The following is a 17,874-nucleotide window of genomic DNA, read 5'->3' as shown; positions in this document are numbered from 1 at the left end:
TATTGTTATGTGTTTGAGTTTAAAATTAAACTATAATAAAATAAATTATATAATATTGTTATTAGTGTTAAAATATTTTTTATTAATTTAATTTTATTTAAAATTTAAATTCAAGATTTTATATTATTAAAGAGAATTTTCATTTAATAATAATAAATTTAATAATTATTAAATTAAATATTTATATCTATATATATATAAATTTATAAAATCTATATATATAATTTTATATATTTTTTAATATAAATATTTAATTTAATGCATCAATATATATATATATATATATATAACTGCACCCAAATTTTAAAAAAGAAAAAAAAATTGCTGTATTCCATTGACTAAAATGATCAAAGCAAATGATTTCTCGATTTGCTGAGTAAAGAGTTTCCTCTGCCCAGCCCACCACGTGATGCAACATAATGCTCCCATTCTTTTTTTTTTTTTTATTAGATATTTTGTTAAAAAAATTTAAAGCCTATTATTAAAAATTTAAGTTTCACATTAAAAATAAATAAAAATAAAAATTAAATATAAATAATTGAATTATATTAATTTAAATAATATTTTTTATGTGTAAAATAATTTAAAAATTTATATAAATTTATATTAAAATAAATTAATATATAATTTGATTAACACCCTTTTAAAATTATCAATTATATTTTATATTTAATTTATATAAAAAAATATAAAAATAAATTTAATTATATAATTAAGCTTTAATTGTAATTATTATTTTTATCTTTTTAAAATTAAGTGGTTTTATGTTTTAATTTCAATGAAAATCAATTATATTCAATGTACTGCTATTTTTTGTAATTTTTTTTAATCTAAAATCTGAAAAGTGAAAGAATAATGATAATATTTAAAAAAATCATATCGCAAGAGAGAATTCTAAGAGCTGAAATATGGTAGCCGTTGCTGCCACAGAATGCGTAATCGGAAAATATTGTCCAGATTTTTGATCTTTGTTTCCACAAGTCGCACACATTTACAGACCAAGAAATTGCATTTCAAATCAAGAATTCAAGAAACAAAGAATAATGAGCACCGTTTCTGGTCAACCCTATGATCGTCTCAAAGAAATCAAACAATTTGAGGATTCGAAGCTGGGAGTGAGAGGCCTGCTTGACTCCGGTATCACCTCCATCCCTCGTTTCTTCATCCACCCATCTGAAACACTCTCCGATCTCAAACCCACCACCCGGCTCCAAACATACACCACCATCCCCACAATCGACATTTCTGATCAACGATCAAAGGTGGTCGAGCAAGTGGCACTTGCATGCAGGGAGTTGGGTTTTTTTCAGATTGTGAATCACGGGATCGCCCTGGAGGTTGTAGACCGTATAATCGGAGCAGTGAAGGGGTTCCATGAGCAACCGGCAGAGGAGAAGGCGCGGTGTTATTGTAGGGAAATGGGCAGCGTTGTATCTTTCTCGTCTAACTACGACTTGTTTCGTTCTAAAGCTGCTTGCTGGAGAGATTCACTGCTAATTAGGACCCGTCTCCCCTTGCCGGAGCTCGAGAAAATTCCTGATATATGTAGAAAAGAGGTGATGGAATGGGACGGAAAGATCAAACCACTAGGGATGTTCTTGATGGAGTTATTATGTGAAGGACTTGGATTGAAATCAGAAAAGCTCGAGGAAATTACTTGCTTGGAAGGGAGGGCCTTGGTGGAAAATTACTATCCCTGCTGGCCCCAACCCAATTGCACATTTGGGAATGAGTGCCACATAGATCCTGGTGTTTTGACGGTGTTGCTACGGGATCATATTGGTGGTTTACAAGTTAAATGTGGTGGTGATCGTCAATGGGTAGATGTTCAACCTCTTCCTGGTGCTCTTGTTATCAATGTTTTCAGGTAATTAGATGAAACCCATTTGAGCAAATGGATTAAAGTAGAGAAATTCTTTGCTGTTTTTTGAATTAATTTCCGGTTGCTTCTCAGATGATGTCCAATGGAGAGTACCAAAGCGTAGAGCACAGGGTGTTGGCTAATTCATTGCAGGAATCATGAATTTCTGTTGCTGCTTTCTTCAACCCAAGTGGCATGGACAACTGGCATGGACCCTTCCCAGGGCTTTTATCGCCAGAGGAACCAGCTCTTTACAAGCAGTTCACTCTCGCAGACTTCATGAAAAGGTTGCTTTTAAAAGATGCAGATGGCAAATCGTTAACAAATTATTACAAGCTTCAAAATTAAGTAGCAAACTTAATGAACCCTTCAATGTTGAAATCAAACTATGTTATTCATGTATTTTGTCATTATTAATATTAATATTTTTATTTTTTATTTGAATAGTTATTCGGTGCATGAAAAATTTCATAATTATGTACTTTATTTTAGAGATAAAATACATATAAATAGGTTAATAACGAGAATAAATTATTTATTAATAATTTTAATAAAAATTTTATTCTCGTAAAATTTACATTTACAAATATTTTACGATCGATATAAAATTTTAAAACGTCAACATGCCTCATAAATATATATAAACTGAATCATCCTGACATGGTGCTAGAAAATTAATTAAACTGAATTCAGCAATTCAAACTGATCAAGTTGTCCAAATAGATGTCGACGTCTTTAATTTGTCTGCTTTGACTTTCTGGTTTATCACGTTATTATTATTATTATTATTTTTTAATAAATTTAAATTTACTTTTTAATAATAGATCTGTTTTTTATTTTTCTCATTTTATAATTTTTTTTCTCTTTAAAGTTGATTTTCTTATATTATTATTATGTTCCCTTTATTGATATTGTTTTCATATTTCCTATAAAAATGCATTTATTAATTTTAAAATATTATTAATCAATTTTATCAACTAAATATGATTTCTCGAAGAATTTTAATTTAATGGCTAAATAAAATTAAAATTGAAAACTCTTTGTTTGACTTCACCAGAGAACGACTGAAAAGAGCAGCATCCATTACGGTCATCCTACGTTTCCTATAGCAAAATGTTTCAGGCTGTACCAATTTCAAACCAAGACTATATATCCCCTTTAAATAACCTTCACCAAATCACCAACCAAAACCAAGTATCATGGCCGTGAACGGAGGAGCCCATCAAGACTACAATCGTTTGGATGAGGTGAAACAATTCGATGATTCTAAAATCGGAGTTAAGGGCTTGGTTGACTCCGGCCTCACCTCCCTCCCCCGCATGTTTATCCACCCAAAGGGAGCACTTTCCGATCTCAAATCCGTTGCAAGAACCGAATCCCAAGTCATTCCAACCATTGACCTTTCAGGCGTTGATTCCGACAGGAGGCCGGCAATTGTGGAGCAGGTTTCGAATGCATGTCGGAAACTTGGGTTTTTTCAGATCATGAATCATGGGTTGCCGTTGGACGTTATGAACCGGACGATTGCTGCAGTTAAGGGGTTTCATGAGCTGCCGACGGAGGTCAAGAAGCAGTGGTATCGGAGGGGGATTAATACCGGAGTAGCCTTCTTTTCCAACGTTGACTTGTATAAAGCTAAAGCTGCTAGCTGGAGGTCATGCAACCAAAGTGTTTGATATATATCCAGACTCCGAATTAGCTTTTTTACTTTCTTTGTATGTGTTGTGGGGAGAGGATTAAAAAAAAAATCATTTTTTTTATTTTTTTTTATTTTAATAGTATTTAGAGAAAGAAAAAAATATAAGTTAAAATTTTAATTTTCTTTTAAATTTTTAAAAAGTTTTTTTTATTAACTTAAAAAAAAATATGTAAAAAGCAAAGAATGATGAAAATATAATAGTAGAAATAAATTTTATAATTTTTTTTCTTTATTCATTTTCTCATAATCAATTTATATAATGAAATTTTTTTTATTTATATTGTACAATTAAGGAACCGAATAAAAGCTTCCAGATTTCAGAAATTGAAAATTCATTTTTTCTTTTAGGGATACAATTCAGGTGAAGTTGGGTCCTGCGCCAGCTGAGGCTGAGGAGATCCCTGAGATGTGTAGGAATGAGATAGTCGAGTGGATTCAACAGGCTTCACAGCTCGCAGAGATCTTGATGGAGTTGCTGTGTGAAGGGTTGGGATTGAACGTGGGAAGATTGAAGGAAATGACATGTTTGGAATCCAAGGTACTTTTGGGTCATTATTATCCACACTGCCCTCAGCCTGATCTCACCTTTGGAATTCCATCGCATACCGATCCTGGGGTTTTGACACTACTGCTTCAGGACCATATTGGAGGCTTACAGGTTAAGCATGGTGTGGAATGGGTTGAAGTTAAACCTATTCCTGGAGCTCTTGTAGTTAACATTGGGGATATATTTCAGGTAAAATATTTTATCAAGGTTAGTGCTTTGTTGAAATTATATTTTACACTCTTTAAATCCTTATTCTCTTGTTAATGTTCTTCAGATTCTGTCCAATGATGAATACAAAAGCGTAGATCATAGAGTGTTGGCTAATCCTTCACCCGGTCCTCGAGTTTCCGTCGCTATTTTCTTCACTGCTGGTAACAGAGACCGTTTGTATGGTCCCATTCCAGAACTAGTATCACCGGAAAAACCAGCCCTTTACCGGCAGTTTATGCTCGATGATTACATGACAAGGTTCTTCACAAAAGATTTGGCAGACAAGACCTTGACAGATTACTATAGGACTTAAGTGGAGGAAAAAACAAGATAGAAAAATAGTACTTACGTGTTTATGTTCTGTAAACAGACTGCTTAAATAAAGTGCGTCAATTTAGTTGCGTTCAATACCTTTGGCTGTCTATGATCATATTTCAAGCACGCCATGTTTCTTCTGCAATTGATGTAGTTGCACCAGTAAAATAACAAATTCTCAACATATGTAAACATTCTTAAACTGGATTAATGGAACTAGCTTAAATATTGTTAGAATTATGACTCAAAATTCTAGTAATATTTGAAGAAACTTTTTCCTAATTTGAGTAGGATAAATATCACTCAATAGGATAGAGGAATATTTCTTATATAAAGTATTAGTGTTATTCACAAATTGAGTGAGACTCTTAATCAGATAAGGATTGAGAGAATTAATCCTATAAATAGGAGAATAATGAAAAATGTTATTTGACTTTTGCCCATTGAAGAGAGTAGCTTTTGCCCATTGAAAAGAGTAGCTTTCAGCTCATGGAGTGAGGCTATTACCCATTATAGAGGGATTTTGCCAACTGCTGAGGATTTGGCTCTGCCCATTGATAAGGGGTACTTGCTCATTGCAGTGGAGAGAGACTTTGGCCTAAGGTAGAGTAAGGACATAGAATTCAAGAGAAATGGATTCTTGTCCATTGATGAGAGGGTTCTTGCTCATATAGTTGAAGACACCCTTGTAGTGTTGTAATAGTAAATATATTGGGTTATGTCTAGAGAAGATTGAGAGAGACTAATTAATATATTTACTATGAGCAGTTTAATGTTGTATGGGTTCTCTTTGGTGTAATTGGGTTGATGGGTAGTATAACTTTGAGCTTGTAATGATGATTTAATATTGTTGATAGTTGAAGATGGCATGCTCGTAGATGTAACTCTATATTGAGAGGGTGAACCACGTAAAATTGGTATTTTGTATGTTTGCTTTGTTGCTTTGTAGTTTACACGCTTCTGTGGTGCACAACAAATTGGTATCAGAGCATGGAATGATCTTGTTAAGTTTGGTTGAAAGTAGAGCTGCTGCGAGATGTGGAAAGTCGCACATGCAACAATGGTGATAGTGAAGAATTGAATTTAAGGCTGAGCTCTTGATGTAAAATTAAGAAAGTTGATAACATGAAGATTTTTTGAAGAAAGAAGCATGTTACACCCAAGATGAAGATTGTAGAGATTGATGATTTGAAGGGTTCAAGCTCAAGCATAGAGTTGTGATGATTGAAGGCACCCAAGAATTTGAGCTATGCAATGGTTGATGGATTTTGAGTCAAGTTGGAAATTATTAAAATTATTACTCAAAATCCTAGTAAGATTTAAAAAGACCTTTTCCTAATTTGAGTAGGATAAATATTCCTCAATAGGATAGAGGAATATTTATTATATAAAGTAGAACTATCCTAAATTGAGTGGAACTGCTAAGCAGATAAGGATTGAAGGAATTAATACTATAAATAAGAGAATGATGGAAAATGTTATTTAGCTTTTGCCCATGGAGTGAGGTTGTCACCCATTGTATGCCAACTGCTGAGGATTTGGCTTTGCCCATTGATGAGGGACACTTGACTTTGGCCTAAGGTAGAGTAAGGATATAGAATTCAAGAGAAAGTTATTCTTGTTCATTGATGAGAGGGCTCTTACCCATTTAGTTGAAGATAGCCTTTGTGATGCAGTGTTGTAATAGTAAATATATTGGGTTATATCTAGAGGAGACTGAGAGGGAGTAACAAATATATTTATTATGAGTAGTTTAATGTTGTATGGGTTCTCTTGGGTGTAATTGAGTTAATGGGTAGTATAGCTTTGAGCTTGTAATGATGATTTATTATTGTTAATTTTATAAGATGTTTTGTTTCTTTGATTTTGTTATTATGATTTATTTTTTTTTGTTTTAATTATTTTTTTGTTATAATTTAATATTTATAATAGTGATTATACACTTTTATGTTTAACAGAGAATTATGATATCTAAGAGATTTCCAGACATGGATTATTTGTATTCTTTGCAAATAAGAAGAAAATTAGCACAGTAAAAGAAGAAGAGTTGATAGAAAATCAAAAAAGAAATATTAGATTAAGAAAGAAGATAAATCAGAAATTATTTCCAGAAAGAAGATTTCAGGTCAATTAAATTTGAGAAGATCATAAGAGAAGTTCAAGAAGAAGATTCAGTTGTTGAAAAAAATCTTCAAACAATCAATCAAAAAATATTTCTTCACAAATTATGCAGTTATTAACCAACGTTTTGTGGAAAAATAAAAAACCAAATTTGCCAAAAATAAAACATAAAAATAAAAGGAATTAAAAAAATTAAAAAAAAAAATAAAAAAAATAAAATTGCAAAATTAAATTTATTAACTTTAAAAGAAAAAAAACCCACTGTTTTCATCATTGCTCATCTGATCTGCCTGAGTCACAAATTTTCTTGCCTTTTCTGTCCTCTTTGAATAGCACTTTCTGCCAATGAACTGCCACCTTGTTGTCAAATCATCTTCTTCAAATTTCATGTCCAAATCATTAGAATCAAAGTTGTCAAATTGTCAACCACACATTCATAGCTACCTCAAACTGCACATCCTGTTCATCCTCCACTGCTCAGACCTATGCAACCATCTGAAGATATGCCTCAAATTTCTGCAAGAAACCTTACCTATTAAATAAACCAAAAAATATAATAATGAAGAATATAAGAAAAATTAAAAATTAAGAAAAAATACCAAAAAAAAAAAAAAATAAAAAAAAAAAAAAAATAATTTAAATTTAAAAAAAAATTAAAAAAATTAAAAAAAAAACATATAAAAAAAGAAAAAATGTTGCTTATTTTATCTTTTCCTTCCTAAAAATATGCCTTTCCTTGTTCCTAGGCTTGGCATGCTTTGCTTGTTTTCCTGCAATGACATGGATATCTTTCCTGAGAAAATGCTTGGCTTAAAGCTAATTGAGTAAAATGAAATTTTTTAAATTAAAAGAAAATTTTAAATAAAAAAAAAGTAAAAATATAAAAAAAAAAAACGAATATATATATAAAAAAAAAAATCAACAATAAAAATAAAGTAAAAAAATTCTAAAAATTGCATTGCAAAAAAATTGAAAAATAAAGTATAAAACAAAAAATTCTGCCCAAAAAACTACTACACACAAATTCAATATTTCTGAACTAAATTTTCTTGCCCAAAATGTCACAATCACATAAAATAACAACCTTATTACAAATGAACAATTTTCAACACCTTAAATTAAGAACCAAAAAAAATAAAAATTAAAAGAACAAAATTAAAACAAAAAAAAAAAAAAAAGAAAGTCACTTAATAAATGACTAAAAAAAAAAAAAAAAAAAAAAAAAAAAAAAAAAAAAGGGCCTTGACAAAAAAAAAAAAAAAAAAAAAAAAAAAAAAAAATCCCCCAATCCTTGGCAAAATGCATAATCTTTCTTTTTTAATTTAAATCCCCCCCATTGTTTTCTTTTTTTTTTTGTTTTTTTTTGTTAAATGAAAAATTGATTTTCTTTTTTTTGTTTTTCTTCATAAATTATTAAATATTTAAAAATTCCCTTAAAAGAGAAGAAATTATAATAAGAAAAAAGTTAAATTCCAAAAAATAATGTAATAAGAATAAGTCTAGCTAAAAAAAATAAAATCAATAAGCTCCAAAAAAAGCCCTGCATTCTGCTGTGCTGTGCTTCAAAGCACCTGCTCTCAACTCAAGTGAATTTCAACTTTCAGCCTTTACTTTGAAAACTCAAAAGCTCTTCTTTCCATATAATAAAAAGAAATAATAAAAATAAAATAAACTTCTGCTCTTCTGAAACTTGATCTTTGCGTTCAACCGCTAAGTGCTGAACTGGCTGCTGGAAAAACAGAATACTAAGCTTATAGTCTTATTTCTTCAAAATACTGACTCAGACTGAATTAACCATGTCTGAAATGAATTAGAGCTCAGAACTCTAGGATTTAATATTATTAAGAAAGGAAGAAGACTTAGTGGACTCTAATGAAAAAAAACCAAAAAAAGTTTAGTCAATAAAAAAAAAAAACAACAAAAAAAAATAAAAAATAAAAAAAATAAAAAAAAAAAAAAAAAAAAAAAAACTATAAAAAAAAAAACAAAATCAAAAAAATAAAAAAAAAAAACAAAACAAAAAAAAAAAAAAAAAAAATAAAAACAAACAACCTTTCATTACCTTCAATCAACAATCATTCCAATACATTCAAATCCATTTCCAAAATTTAATTTCATCATTTCATTTCAATTTCATAATCTCCATTCCATACATTGAATCCATTCTCTAACCAAAATCCTCTCTTTTCAAACAATTCCATCAAGTCAATTACATCAGAAGTGGTTCTTGCAGGGTCAGGCTGGAGGTTATAGCAGAATCACAGATTGATAGGAGGATTCAGGATCCGGGGCAGGCAGGAGCAGAGAAGGGCATTGGTGGGAGCAGTGAGCAAGGAAGGGTTGTATGAGAGGGAAATGGGCAGCGGTGTATCGTTCTCGTCTAACTACTACCTGTTTCATTCTAAAGCTGCTTGCTGGAGATACTCACTGCTCATTAGGAGAGGTCCTACCCCACCTTGCTGGAGCTTGAGAATATTCCAGATATATGTAGAAAAGAGTTGACGAAGTGGAACCGAGATAAATCCACTGGGGATGTTCTTGATGGAGGTATTATGTGAAGGACTTGGATTGAAATCAGAAAAGCTCGAGGAAATGAGTCGCTTGGAAGGGAGGGCCTTGGTGGGACATTACTATCCCTGCTGCCTCCATCCCAATCTCACATCCGGAAATGAGTGCCACACAGATCCTGGTGTTTTGATGGTGTTGCTACTGGTTCATATTGGTGGTTTGCAAGTTAAATGTGGTAGTGATCGTCAACGGGTGGATGTTCGGGTGCTCTTGTTATCAATGTTGGCGACATTCTTCAGGTAATTAGATGAAACCCATTTGAGCAAATGGATTTAAGTAGAGAAATTCTTTGCTGTTTTTTGAATTAATTTCCTGTTGTTTCTCAGATGATGTCCAATGGAGAGTAACAAAGCGTCGAGCATAGGGTGTTAGCTAATTCGTTGCAGGAACCAAGAATTTCAATTGCTGCTTTCTTCAACCCAAGTGGCATGAACAACTGGGTATGGACCTTCAGCATGAACAGGGAATGGACCTTTCTAGAGCTTATATCGTCAGAAACAAGCTCATTTACAAGCACGTAGACTTTGACACAGAAAATTCCTCATGAAAAAGAAGCAGATGGCAAATTAGCACGATTAATTCATATAAGCTTCATTATTAAGGAGTAAACATATGATCCCTGCAAGATACTGTCACCCATCTCTAATTCTCTACAAGTCAGGCCATCAAAATTGAAATAAATTACTGTTTTATTTATTAGTATATTTTGTCATTATCAATATTTTTATCTTTTCATTTAAAAGGCCAATTGATAAAAAAAAAAAATTTAACCTTTTCATCAATTTGTGAGTTTAATGTTTTCATCAATTTTTAATGTTTTATATTGATGTTTCAATTTAGTATATCCTAATGTTTTATCTCCAAAATTAATTGCATCCTATCTCCAAAATTAAGTGCATTATATCTCATGATCATGTGTATTTACTCCCCATATTATAAGCAGGACTCACTTTTCTGTGTGAGAGAGAGAGCACTACTTTTATGTGCACTAAGAGTATTCTATAATATTACATTTTTATAATTTTTAAATTGTTTTATTTGCCTATCATACCCCAACCTTAACCATGCGTACAAAATTGCAATGCCAGCAGTTGATTTTGGATAGGGGTGTGTGATTTTGGTTCGATTCAGGGTCTGCATAGGAATCAAAACCGAACTAAAATTTTGGTACGGTTATGGTTCGGTTATTAGTTCTTAAAACAATTTGGATTATTTGTCATGACCCAAATTTTAGGCCGGATCAGCACTAAAACTTGTGCCAATATAAGGCCCCCAAAGCCTGTAGTAAGCCTGACTATTTCTAGTTCAACCATAAAGCCCATAACTATAGTCCAATTTCAAAAAAACAAAAGAACAGAGTTCGGCCATAAATTGGACTATCCAACGGGGAGTATTAACTCTCTCAACCTGTAAACACACAAAAAAAAAAAAACTTAATTTGGGGAGCTCAGCTCACTCTCACAATCCTCAAGCAAATAAATAATCAAATGGGAGCTCAGCTCATTCATCTAAAGAAATATTTATCTCATACATCCAAGCACATTCACATAATAAGTTTACAACACCCAAATGATTAAGTTATTATCATCCCAGAAAAGGTTAATACACTACTGGTACATATGGAGTTCTAGAATATAAATAAAGAAAAATGAAATATAAATAAGGTGCTGTTGATAAACCTGTGAGAAAGGAAACAAGTTATTCACAAAAAGACCACTTGTCACCTGAGGAAAAATAGTTGTACAGGGGTCAGCGTTTGACTCATAGAGTAAGATATTGATTTTAAATATAATTTCTATAACTATCTAGAACTAATGCATTGCCTGGTTATGAAATGCAGCATAGTCACATAGTATCAAACATTTCAAGCAATATTAACACAAAAGATAATTTGGAGCACGCACACACTCGTTTGTCTCATCAACATATATACATATGGGAGCTGATCCCCTACACAACTCTCTTAGTTCTAATACTTGCCAGCGAGGTCAACTCAAACTGAATTTTTGCTTAATAATCCAATTGTGGGGGTCAGCGAGATCAACCCAAAGCCGTACTCACCCCGACTTATCCATATATAAAGATCGGGTCCTAGTGAGTCAAGCTCCAGCAGCGATTACCCGTCCTACCCATATCCATATCCACACCACACGCACGCCGACACACGCACACAACTTCAGATTATCTTAAGGCGATATCCATAACAATTTCAACAAATAAATATGCAATACAAGGCGTGCTTAGAATTTAACTATATACATATATTTATAAGTGAATGTAATATATAATAATATTGAAATTATAAATAAAATCAATATCTACTAACAAATCCACCAGATATCACTGCGGTGGCTGGGCAAAAGAAGTAGGCTGACCTTGATCACCTAAACAATTATATTATAAATTTATTAGTCCTAACACAAAACAATAATTTAAAGAGTCAAAGACATCCTAATTTATACTAGAAATCCTGTAGAGTTTCCTCTGTAACTAGGACCTACCCAACCTGTAAGTTAATTCAAACAACACTTCTAAATCGAAAAGCCTCAAGCCCATATTCCAACAACATCATATGGCTCCTCCTAGGCTTGTCAAACCAGACAAAACTCATATAATTAGACAATTCAGCGATAGGCTTAAAACTAGCATTTTGCAAAAACTATTTAAACCTTCTTCAAAAATTTTATAAACATGCCCCACAGTCCTTACCAATGCTATAATTTTATTGCAAAAGGAATTATAATATTCTGGCTACCCACAAACATTTTATGAATTTTATTCTAAACCTGGCATTAGGTAAAATGAGCAATTTGGAGTTCGGGTTTACCTATGCCAATTCTGACACTTGAAATGTGTTTGGGGCATTTGAAAATGGTGGGAAGCATTGTAACACCCTCACTGTAGCCATGCCGTACATTCTACTGTTCCGGTGACCGGTGTCGGTCCGGACAGTCAGAATGTTTGGAACTATATCTAAACTAGAGTGAGGAGTCATAAATAACTCAAATAATGGTAAAAAAAATCTAAGAAAAATTTTAGAAATAAATTATAATGAAATTAAATGAGCCGGTGCCCTAGTGATGGGCAACCCAGTGGGAAGTTGCGGTCCTCGCAGCTAGGAGCTCTAAACCAGGGAGAAAATTTATGAAATAATTTTTGGGACTCCAGAGAAGAGTCATTGAGGTTTTGATTACATTAGAATGAAATGCTTAGAAAACTTTTTACCTCAGTACAGACGATTTTGACTCAATAAGCCAAACGAATGGCATTTTGGTCATTTCATATTTAGAGATGATTTTTGGCCAACTTGTACAGTTAAATAAATAATTTATATGACATAAAATGTGAATAAATATTGTTAAAAATTAAATTAAAAATGGGTAGAAAATAAAAAAAAGGAAAATGAAGGAAAACATGAATTATGACATCATTATGATGTCATTAATAACGTCTCCACCAATCACCTTTCAACAAGCACTCTTAAATCAAATTAAAAGAGATAAAAATGAGGAAAAATGAAAAGAAAATTCTGTCATCTTCTAGCTCCATTCCAGCCAGCTCCCTTTTCCCTCTCTACCTCCATTAAATTTCTTCCATTTTCTCTCTTCCAAACCTTGAATCTCCACCACTAAACCCTTAGTTCCTTCATTAAACCTTGTCAATTCCTCTTGGGAAAGTGTTTGGCTACCAAGAATTGAAGAGAAAGTGAAGATAAAGCATGAAAAAATTCTGCACCCAAGAGGTTAGTGCCATTTTTCTTATGAATTTTTGAGTTTACCTTGTGTAGGTTAGGAATTGAGCTTGAATTTGGATTGAATGAAATAAATTTTACATGTTTGAACTCCTTCAAATTTTAGTAGTCTTAAGATACCATAGAGTTTCAATGATTCAAGTGAATTATAATTGTGTATAGATGCCATTGAACATGGAATTGATGATTAGAACACTTGATTATATGTTGTTTGAGCAAATTGGAATTATGGAGTTAGGGTTTAGGGAAAACCTAGGGTTTTGCTCATGTGTTGGTGAATAGAAGTTTTAATGGTCAATTAGTGACCATTTAGCTATGTATGATGAGGAATTGAAGTGAATTATAGCTTTGAATTTGAGGTTAGATGTGCTGCCTTGGGTGACCTGTAGGGCTGGATGTGAGTCCAGCAAGTTTGAGCAGCTATAACTTGAGTTGTGTAGGTTTAATTGGTACAAGGCTAATTGAACATGAAATTAGACACATAATGGCATAGCTTTGATGAAGGAACCCTGTCTAGAAAACAAACTTAGAGTGCCCTAAAAATTTATCAAATCCAGATAACACACATTCTACCTGGGCAAAATAACCAAATGAACAATGTTCATTCATTTGGTCATAACTCAATGTAGAAATGTCCAATTGACCTGAAATTTATATCAATGAAAAGCTTAGATAATTTACAACAACTTTCATGTAGAACACAAACTCTAATTCTGGACTTAATCAAAGGAAATTGTTAGCCAAAGTTGAACTATCAAATCTGGCAGAATGGGATTCTGCGCAGAAATTCTGGGCAGATACCAATCCGGCTAGCCTTATTCAAATTGGCATATCTTGAGCTAGAAAATTCTAAATGGAGTGATTCAAAAAGGAAATTAAAGAAGACACATAAAGGAACAACTTTCATGAAGAGAATTTTGTCAAATTTCTATTGTACAAATGACTAATGGAACAGTAAACTTAGTGCTTGAAATCTAAAAATTTTAAAATAACCAACACTAAGCTTTATAATGGTATTAGCAACCAATGCCAACAATTTTAGAATGCAAAATGTGGTATGTTGGGATATTAGAACCAATATACCTATTATCTATGAAAAAGTCAACATTTTAGTTGACTAATGGAATGAATAGTAATAATTAAATTTCAATTTCAAAAAAATTGCATAATTAAAAGTGTTAAATGCCCTAGTAGGCCTAGTGTGATTGGTTTGGATAGGTTGGCATGCCAACAGGGTTCTGATAGCAGTACTACGCATGGCTTCATGCCATTCTGTGATATGATAGCCTATGGCTATACTGATTATGATGTTATACTTGGCTTTATGCCTTATTTCTTTTATGGCTTATTAGCCATTCTGTCTGCATACTGGGAGACACGTTGTGACCGATGGTGTGACGGCCCGAGGTACCTGGTACCCAGTGCTAGTTTACCCGTTTATCCAGTTCGATCAATTTGTATAGGTTACTTGGGCATAAAAAAATATAAATGTAATTGAATTGATTATTAAAGGAAGGAAGGAAATTAAATATCAAGATAAAGAACAAGAATGATTTTAATAAAAAAAGGCTTAAAATCATCATGAGAACGATTAATAAAATGCTAGAAAAAGTTAATATCATAAGATGTAATTAGCCTTCAACTTAAAATAAATTAGTAATTATTTATTTTCTTATAAGTACAATAACTAGAAAATTTTTAATTTTATTTGTATATTATATTTTCTTATATTATTGGAACCACTAAGCTTTATGCTTAGCGCGTCGCTGTTTGCAACGCATAGGTATTTGGCTAGAGAACCCAGTAGATCATAGACTGGGAGATTAGAAGTTTTGATTTACATTTGGGTCCCGAGTGTCACCTCCTCAGCAGTACATATATTGTAGTGTCCAGCAGCTTGTATTTTATTTTTGATCATTGTAATCAAATTTTAGACATTTAATGTAAATTATGTATTTTTGTACATGAAATGTGCATATGATGTAAATTAATACAGTTTAAAATTTTCATATTTGAATTGTATATGTATGGAAATGATTTAAATTTTCTTATGTATTTATATGAGTGAAATTTATTAATGTTCTGAATGAGAAAGCGATTTTGTGAATCTGTGCAAAGATAATTATTTTACACAAGTGGAAAAATCGTCAATTTATTAAAAAAATGAGGGAAAACTCCGTCAGTTTCTCCACAGAAAAATAAAATAAAATAAAATAAATGAACAATTGATTAAATTTAATGAAAAAAAAATTGAATGTGATAATTAAGAAGTAATAAATTGAGATAAGATAAGATAGGGTGTTCCGGTACCGAGTGTGACATGCTCTGCTCAGCTACACTATAAACGGGTAAGGGGTGTTACAAGCATTGTAATATTGACCTACTTCCGAAGTGGATCTGATAGCTCACCTGTCTAGCCAAAAAATGTAGTACCAATCGCCGATAGAATTTCTACAAAATGAGAATACCTTTGCGAAGACCACAACACCAGGAGTTAGAATATAATTTTTATTTAATTAAATAAACTCATTAAAGACCCAAAAAAATACTGTAAAATTTGTGACACCCACCTGAATTTTGGTGTTGAAAAAATTCGAAATTGGTGTCATTGTGAAGCTCTCGCCGAGTGGAGAGTGCTAGTGGTTTCGAAATCTCTATGGGGTTCACGGTTTGGGAGAAATCTAGCGCAAAAATTGAAATGAGCTAAAACTTCTTGGGCTTCATTCTCACAAACCGCCCAATGAAAAATGGCGTACTAGATGTCTATGGAAAGCTCTTGAAGAGTAGTACACGAAGGGGATTAGACCCAGTCTGATTGGTGGCCGAATCGGCCAAAATCGAGCCAAGAATATGGAGCATCGCACGGCTTGAAGGGGGTGTTTTTGGGTGCGATTTTTGGCCAACTAGAGGGGTAGCGTCGGTTGGGGGTGGTGATCGAAGGTGCACTGGCGTGGGGGGAGCAAGGGGAGGTGGCCAGCCGGTGATGGGGGAGGGAGGAGAGAGAGAAAAAGGAGAGAAAAGGTAGGAGGAGAGTGACGCGCGGGAAGGAAAGGGAAAGGGAAAAAGAAGACTGGTCTAATTTGATCTGGTTCGATTCGATTGATTCGATTCAAAGAACCCAAAAATTGATTTTTACTTTGTCCTAGGACCTAAAACGAGGCTTGAAAATTTCAAAAAAATTGCGAAAAACTCAGAAAAATTTATAGATACGAAATATATTTTTAAACTTACCACTTGGTTTTTAGATTAATTTTTAAAAATCCAAAGAAATTAATTGTCTCGAAAAATCAAAACCCGATTTTGAAAATTCAAAAAATTCAAATTAAATACCATAATATTTAATACATTCAAATATTATAATTTACATATAAAATCATTATTTAAAAATTTAGGGTGTTACATTCTTCTCCCTTTACAGAAAATTCATCCTCGAATTTTACACAAGGCAGAATAATAATACAGAACTGCATATTAAACAAGTACAGTTACTTGCTACACATATCTTGTTCCGACTCCCAAGTGCATTTCTTCACAGATTGACTCCTCTATAGAACTTTAATTGTGGGGATCTACTTTGTCCGAAGCTACCTCATTTGATAGTCCACTATAGCTACTGGCTGCTCCTCGAAGGTCAAGTCCTCATTTAATTTCACTGTATTTGATTGTAGCATATGAGAAGGATCAGAAACATACTTCCTAAATATGGAAATGTGGAACACTGGGTGGACATAAGAAAGGCTTGGTAGTAACTCCATTCGGTAGGTAATTGCTCCCACTCTGTCCGTGATTTCAAAAGGTCCTATGTAATAGGGTGCCAACTTACCTTTCTTCTCAAATCTCATAACCTCTTTCATAGGAGAGACCTTTAAGAATATGTAGTCACCTACTACAAATTCCACATCCTTCTGCCTAAGATCTGTATAACTCTTCTGCCCATTAAAAGCTATTTTCAAACGTTCCCTAATCAAAGGAATTATCTCTGAAGTATATTGCACCGGGTCTAAGTTATGGAGTCTTGCCTCTCCAACTTTTGTCCAACACAGAGGGAATCTACACTTCTTACCATATAATGCTTAATAGGGTGCCATCCCAATACTGGAATGATAGCTGTTATTATAGGTAAACTTCACCAATGGCAGCTGATCATCCCATTGACCTCCAAAATCAAGGACGCACATATGAAGCATATCCTCTAATGCTGAATTGTTTTTTTAGACTGCTCATCTGTCTGAGGGTGGAAGGTTGTACTAAAGTGTAGTTGTGTACCAAGTGCCTACTGAAGTTTCTTCCAAAATTGAAAAGTGAACTGGGGCCCTCTGTCAGATATTATGGTAGTAGGAATTCCATGCAATCTGACTATTTCCTGAATGTATACTTGTGCATACTGAGCAATAGAATAGGTAGTCTGTATACTTAGTCAGACAATCCATAATCACCCATATAGAGTCATACCCATGTGTAGTACAAGGCAACCCAATCACGAAGTCCATGGTGATCATTTTCTACTTCCATTTTAGGATGGATATCTCCTGCAACTTTTCTGATGGCCTCTGATGCTCAAACTTTACTTTCTGATAAGTTAAGCACTTGGACACGAAGTCTGCTATGTCTCTCTTCATACCATTCCAGTAGTACCTATCTTTCACATCATGATATATCTTTGTGGACCCTGGGTGAACATTATAGGGCATATAGTGTAACACCCCTATGTTTAGTAGTTCCGTACATTCCACTATTTTGGTGACCAGTGTCTGCCTGGACAGTTGGGCTGTGTAAAACCATATTTAAGTCACCTAGAAAAG

At 33.0% G+C, this 17,874-nt stretch overlaps 3 protein-coding genes across 3 annotated transcripts in view; 2 read left to right on the top strand and 1 right to left on the bottom strand.

The window, feature by feature from the left end:
- The window catches only part of LOC131175889 (uncharacterized), a 66,842-nt gene that overhangs the window by 19,031 nt on the left and 29,937 nt on the right, over positions 1-17,874 (bottom strand). The window lies entirely within an intron of this gene.
- On the top strand, positions 738-2,299 carry LOC110647385 (1-aminocyclopropane-1-carboxylate oxidase homolog 4). Its single transcript, XM_058140994.1, is given in 2 exon segments — positions 738-1,867; positions 1,909-2,299. Coding segments are annotated over 2 exon segments (1,125 nt in total). The 5' UTR covers positions 738-1,043; the 3' UTR covers positions 2,210-2,299.
- LOC110647374 (1-aminocyclopropane-1-carboxylate oxidase homolog 4) lies at positions 2,875-4,725 on the top strand. Its single transcript, XM_021801172.2, has 3 exons — positions 2,875-3,515; positions 3,909-4,296; positions 4,382-4,725. Exons 1-3 carry the CDS (start codon positions 3,061-3,063, stop codon positions 4,628-4,630), a joined length of 1,092 nt encoding a protein of 363 aa, XP_021656864.2. The 5' UTR covers positions 2,875-3,060; the 3' UTR covers positions 4,631-4,725.

This window comes from Hevea brasiliensis, chromosome 18, assembly GCF_030052815.1.
Source record: "Hevea brasiliensis isolate MT/VB/25A 57/8 chromosome 18, ASM3005281v1, whole genome shotgun sequence".
Taxonomy (NCBI): domain Eukaryota; kingdom Viridiplantae; phylum Streptophyta; class Magnoliopsida; order Malpighiales; family Euphorbiaceae; genus Hevea; species Hevea brasiliensis.
This window is presented reverse-complemented; position numbering and strand designations above follow the sequence as displayed.

What these genes read in the sequence shown, in the direction of transcription:
- LOC110647374 (XM_021801172.2), top strand. Translation starts at nt 3,061, where the DNA reads ATGGCCGTGAACGGAGGAGCCCATCAAGACTACAATCGTTTGGATGAG. An exon ending in GCTAAAGCTGCTAGCTGGAG is followed by an intron (nt 3,516 to 3,908) that starts GTCATGCAACCA and finishes TTTTTCTTTTAG; the next exon opens with GGATACAATTCAGGTGAAGT. An exon ending in ACATTGGGGATATATTTCAG is followed by an intron (nt 4,297 to 4,381) that starts GTAAAATATTTT and finishes AATGTTCTTCAG; the next exon opens with ATTCTGTCCAATGATGAATA.